We start from the raw sequence: 6,000 nt of genomic DNA on the forward strand, positions 1-6,000 counted from the left end.
GAGCAGTGCGCTGAATGCAGCCATGTAGTGCTGCTGTGCCTTTGCTATTTTGCCATGAATCACGGGAGAAGGAGATTGACTTACAGCCAAGAACACAATTTCATTTACTTCCAAGACTTGCATACAAAGGGAATGAAAGCCACTTTGTGAGCTAAATTCAGAGCTGCTCTAATGGCTCCATTATCCAGATTAGCTTATGACCTAGGGAAAAAGGATGTGTTAAATATAAAAATAAATCCAAACTTGCTGTGCATTTGAAATACATGTTTGTTTTGCTGATCTAGTGCTGGTGCTGGAGTAGATGGGAGGAAAAACCTCCAGAAAGCTCTATGCAGCACCAGCTTTTTTTCTTAAAATTGTTTTTTATAATAATGACATTCCTCTTTATCATTAATTCGGCAGATATATTAAATCACAAGATAAATTGCAGCAGCTAATACAGTACATAGTGAAAAAGATGGAACAAAAGGAATAAAAACTATAATGAACATTTCACTTGACATGTCTCTCGGGTATTTTGAGGAGTAGAAAAGATGTTTTGTATGTTGTCACAATGACAGCAAAATGAACAGCGCATTTATTGCTTTTAATTAAGTGTAGTGTGGTTCACTTATATTAATAAATGACAACTAAAAATAAATTACCAAGAGCATTTTCCAGGACTGGCTACAGAGCACAAGATGTTGCTGTTGCTTTATAACAGGTATAAAGTCAGGTTGATTTCATTTACTGCAGAATTCTCCTTTGTACAGCTCAGTCTCATAAAACATAAACTGGAGCTGTGAAAGGCAGATGGCTTAACTATTCCAGTGGCTTCATGTATTTCTGGAACAGTTTTTAGTAACAACAAAAGCCAGTACCTTGGCTCATACTGAACGTTCTGAAAGAAAGAAACTCCTACCCTGTGCTGCCTTCCCTGCAACACTAGCAATTGCACAGCTTCCCGAGATTCAGATCAGCTCACTGTCAGACCAAAAAATAACTTCACCAAATAATTTTGCATTAGGTGATTTTGTTCTATACTTTAAATTACGTAATGAAGTAGATTATTCTAATTATTAGAACAAAATGTGTACACAATATCCAAAACACAGCTGTGATCTCTAATTGCTTCATTAACACAGTGTAAACCTTTCTTTACTTCCTTTCCTTCATAATTTAGATGTAAAATAAACCCACATTATTTAAGTCTTGAAATTCCATAAGATCAAATGTTAACATTTTCCAAAAATCAATAAAGAGTGAATTCTAATACACTTTCATGTCCTTGTTTTGTTTACAATTTTATTTGTAAATTTTAATTCCAGGTTATATTTTTGAATAAAATTTAACATTAATTTTTAGACATCCTTGTTCAGTTGGAAGGATATTTTGAGCAGTAATGTCCATATGGAGCCTTACTTGAAAAAAATGGCATGGGATTCCAAGATCATCGTCAATACTCTTACAGATTTTATACCTTTCTCCCTGAGGTAAAGGTGGCAGTGCTAAATGGCTGCAGAGCAAAAACAAAATCCGTATTTTTCATTTGGTAATGTGTAAGTACATTAATATAGAGAAAGAAGTTTTTTCCCAATAATGTGTTTGTGATCCACAGCATAGAATCTTTACACTCCAAAACACACTTTATATTTCTCACATAAATACCTCCTTTGGAGAACTATTGAATAGGCCTTTAGTTACTATGTCCTGCAAGTTGTTTACTGACATCCAGAAGGATTTAACTAACTCTTTTGCCTAGAAAAATCAGTTGGCAAATAATAGATTAATCCAATGTAACAGTTCTTTCATTACCCAAGACTTCATTTTTCTTTCGGTAAACTCTTCTGTCCTTTGCCATTGTTCTTATCTTCCACTCACCTCTTAATAAGTTACCCTTGTAAATTTTATTTGAAAATTCCTGCTCTGCTGAAGCCAGACTAAAAGGCCAGGTAGTTATCAAATAATACTTTTCTCTTTCTTAGGATAAATTCTTAGTTTTCTTATAAGTATAACATTTCAATAGTCCAGTCATAATATACCAACCAACCAGATATTTTAATAAAAAGCTGAACTACTGGTCCTCCAGTTTCACATGGGTGATTCTTATAAAGAGTAAAGAAATCAATTTTGTAGAAAAAGTTAATGCTAAGAACAGCTATACAATTCCATAAAATACGTAATTTGTGTGTAGTTTTTTAAGTCTCTTCACTTCCATTGTTCATAGAAAACTATTTTTTTGTATATATATTCCTATGCATGGTGATAGTGTTCCTGTTTGGTTCACATAACTACCTTAATAGAGATTTTGTTAAGAGAATTGAAAGAAGTGTCTTCATCCCTAAACCAAGAAAGTTTTTCATCCATAATACAACCACTTTCCAGTATGACTAGTCACATGCAAGAGGCTAAAAGTCATAGTGTAAAACTGCTTTTTAGGTGGCCAGTATTTGTGGAAATACATCAGTCAGGCTTCATTTAAATACAGGTATCATTTTGCATGTACAAGAAGCAACATATATAGAATAACACATATAATACTCCTTATTTGTCTACATTTTGTGAATTTCTGCTTCCACAGGATGGAGTTTCAGCATGGGCTCTGCCTACCAGTTCCACAGCTGGCGAGTGTTTGTGATTGTCTGTGCTCTGCCTTGTGTCTCTTCTGTGGTTGCCCTCACCTTCATGCCGGAAAGCCCACGGTTCCTGCTGGAGGTATAACTTCCCAAATGGTTTCTAGATTCCAGTGAAAATTATTTCTGTTTTATATCATGACTTCTACCAAACAGGCATTTAGATCATTCAGGGACTATAGGTAGTAACTCTATTTGTATGTATGTTGCACTTTAATGTTTTGTTCTAACATTTAGGTTGGAAAACATGATGAAGCTTGGATGATACTCAAGCAAATTCATGACACAAACATGCGTGCTCGTGGTCAGCCCGAGAAAGTCTTCACTGTGAGTATTGCTTTTAAAGCTAATCACCTGTCACATCAGCAAAGCCTCCTGACTGGTGAGGTCTGGACAACTTAAGCAATCAATATTAATTCTCTAAATGGCTAAGCCAATTTTTGGCACTCTAAATACCTAAATAAAAAGTATTGTGAATTCCTACTGAAATTGTTATATATACAATGTCTGCTAAGAAATCAGCCTTTGGGGAGGATATTCATGGATGTGTAAAGCCACAGCATAATAATTTTATCTGTTGTAGCAAGACAGTTAATAGATTCTACCCGAGTTTTATTTATTAAATTTTGACCTTTAGTACTAACAGTAGACACGAAGTCGAAATTGGTTAGCTGTTGTGTCTTTAGGATTTGGAATTTTTCCCATTCTTATCAGGTAACACAATGGTTTTCAAAACTACATGTTCATTTCTATGAAATAGTAATTTCAAACATTTACTATTCTCAGAATGTCTGGGAGGCTCAAATTCATTTTGTTGAGGCTTAATTATAAAACATATTTAAAGTATTGATGGGTTGTTTCTATTGGAGGAGAAATTGCCAATTAAAAAATAGAATTTTTTATGGCATTTTTGTTGTTTATGATGACTATACATAACAATCTTGTCTTCCTGGATACAGGGAAGTATCAAACAGCAGTTTCTTGCGTTGAAATCCAGTTTGCCTCTCCAGCTTGTGCAGTGCTGTGGCAGTGTGTGCACACTCAGAGCCATGTGTGGGATGTTGTTCCTCTTCCAGAAGCTTTCTTCTTATTTTAACACACATGTAACTCAATTAAGAAATCCTCTTAAAGGTTCTGCATTTGCAGGCAGTCTTGAGGAACGACCATCTGACCATATAACTTATATTCCACTGAGATTTGCTGTTGCTGCCTTGAATGTAGTTTCCATTGCTTCCATTTAAACCTTTCCACAAAGAAGCTCAAGAATTCCTATATTTAACTTGAAAGAAAGCTGGTTAGCACATTTACCATGTTAAATCCACATTTGTTGGCACACTGGTGACCTACCCCTAATCCCACCTAATGTAATATTTTATCTTCTGATTTAATTTATGAGTAAAGGGATTTGCCTAGCACCATACAGCTATGGTGTAATTTCACAATTGGCTCTTGCTGATCTGAGGAGCTTTCAGACAGAATATGCCTGCTCCTGGTGACTCCAGGGTTTGGTTTTTTTCCGCTACTATTGGTATTCATTGACTGATTTCACAGTCAGCCATAGTGCTGACTGTCCCCCTTTAGTATTGGTTTAAGGACATGGAAGAAGAATAGAAATGTGCTAGGAGAAAATGTGGGTGAAAGGATAAACCTCTCACGTCACTTTGACGTAATTGTAATCACGTCCCAAAGCAGCTGTCAAGAACAAAGCAGAGCACATGCTTGTTGTTTCCAGCTCTTGTGATCTGACAAGCCTTTGTCTCTATGGTTGTTAAAATGTGACGCTCAGACACTTTATCTACAGTCACTTTTGTAAATTGGTCAGCCATTAATTTTTCCAGCTTCTGCCTTGAGAATTAGGAAAACTCTACTCCATATATCAAGTTGAGACTAGAAATACTGCTCTGTGTGTCAAGGTTAGACATATATAGAAGTCCCTATTTTTAGCTTGCATTAAATTGATTAGAAAATGCATCATTCTCTTCTTTTTGTACAACATCAGCACTTCATCTCATAAAACCTAAAAAGCAAAGATCTTATGCATATTTTTTTGACATATCTTTTTAGGGTTTTTTTCTGTTAATCCATAAAATATTGTGACATTTTGTCTCACTAATTTATTCCCATACTTTCTATACTCCTCATTTGCTTATCCAACGCCATTCTGTGATTTATGTTTTACTATTTTCTTCCACTTAATGTTGTTAGTTACATCAGACACACTTTGATATTAGGTTTTCTGACTCTATAGACAATGTAACTTTTTCTCCATTACACCTATACTTTTAGTGCAATTTTCTTTTATGCATTTTCCTGTATTATATTGGTTTAATCTTTTTCTTGAAGCTTTTTTTCCCCACCAGTTACATTTATTCTTGTTACTCACATTATTGAGGGGATTATCATCATGTCTTTAGAAAGAGATGGCATCAAATGACAAGTAGTTGAGTTTAGAGTTAATCCAAAATGGAATATTCTGGTTCCTGAATTAATTTAGAGGGTAGATCTTCATACCATGAAGAATTTGTCCTGAAAGCAGTGACACTAACAGAAATCAATAATTTGATAGTATCTTCAATCACAGAACTACCAAAGTTAGACCTTTATGTACATGCTTTATTATCTTCCTGGGTTTTTAAAATAGCTATTCATTAAATCTCTTGGTTTAAATATTTAAGTTTTAAAAAAAATCAAAATACATCCTTAAAATCAAAATTTTATCCACTCCTCAATTACCATGTATTGATTCCTTTTCTTGCAAATATTTCTCTTTGCAACAAGTCTTGATTTTTTAAAATTTAAAACATGGCATATTTCTAACCATTGCTTTTAAACAGAAGCATCTTTTTCATTAAAATAGGTTTTCTTTTCTGGATTTGGGTGTTTTTTCATTCTTCATACACTGACATGCTGAATTTGCATGTTCCAGATGGACTATTATCCTGATTCGATAGGACTTTTCATATGTTAAAGAGCCACCAAGGCCAGGGAACTATTTTTTCCCAGCCCCATACAGTGATCCCAGGACACATTTGTTTCCCTCAATCCCCACAGCTCCAACTGAGTCAGGTGCCCAGTACAGTGAAAATGCTGTCCCCAAAAGGCATTCCTTTTCTGCCCAGAGGAGTGGTATGTAAGGATTTCTGTATGTAGGAGATACCAGATAATTTTTGAGGATTTGACTCAGTCTTTTGTATAATATATTTCCTGAAAGCAGTTTAAGAAAAGCTTGAGATGAGTGCAGTGATGTGGACATGATTATTGGAAGAGGCATTACAAGAAGTTTACAGGTTTTTGATAAAGTCATGATCTGGCAAAACAGCGAGCTGAAGTACTTCAGAAATGAGGGTAGTTATACCTCAAGCTGCTTAGTGGGCTTTTCTGTGTTCTT

General features: G+C 35.0%; 1 protein-coding gene across 1 annotated transcript in view; it reads left to right on the forward strand.

Annotated features, from left to right (window-relative positions):
- Positions 1–6,000, forward strand: part of SV2C (synaptic vesicle glycoprotein 2C) — a 106,106-nt gene that overhangs the window by 75,595 nt on the left and 24,511 nt on the right. Inside the window, exons 5-6 of the mRNA XM_058043458.1 lie at positions 2,561–2,694; positions 2,850–2,939. Coding sequence (XP_057899441.1) covers positions 2,561–2,694; positions 2,850–2,939 — 224 coding nt within the window. The remainder of the gene's footprint in view (positions 1–2,560; positions 2,695–2,849; positions 2,940–6,000) is intronic.

This window comes from Melospiza georgiana, chromosome Z, assembly GCF_028018845.1.
Source record: "Melospiza georgiana isolate bMelGeo1 chromosome Z, bMelGeo1.pri, whole genome shotgun sequence".
NCBI lineage: Eukaryota > Metazoa > Chordata > Aves > Passeriformes > Passerellidae > Melospiza > Melospiza georgiana.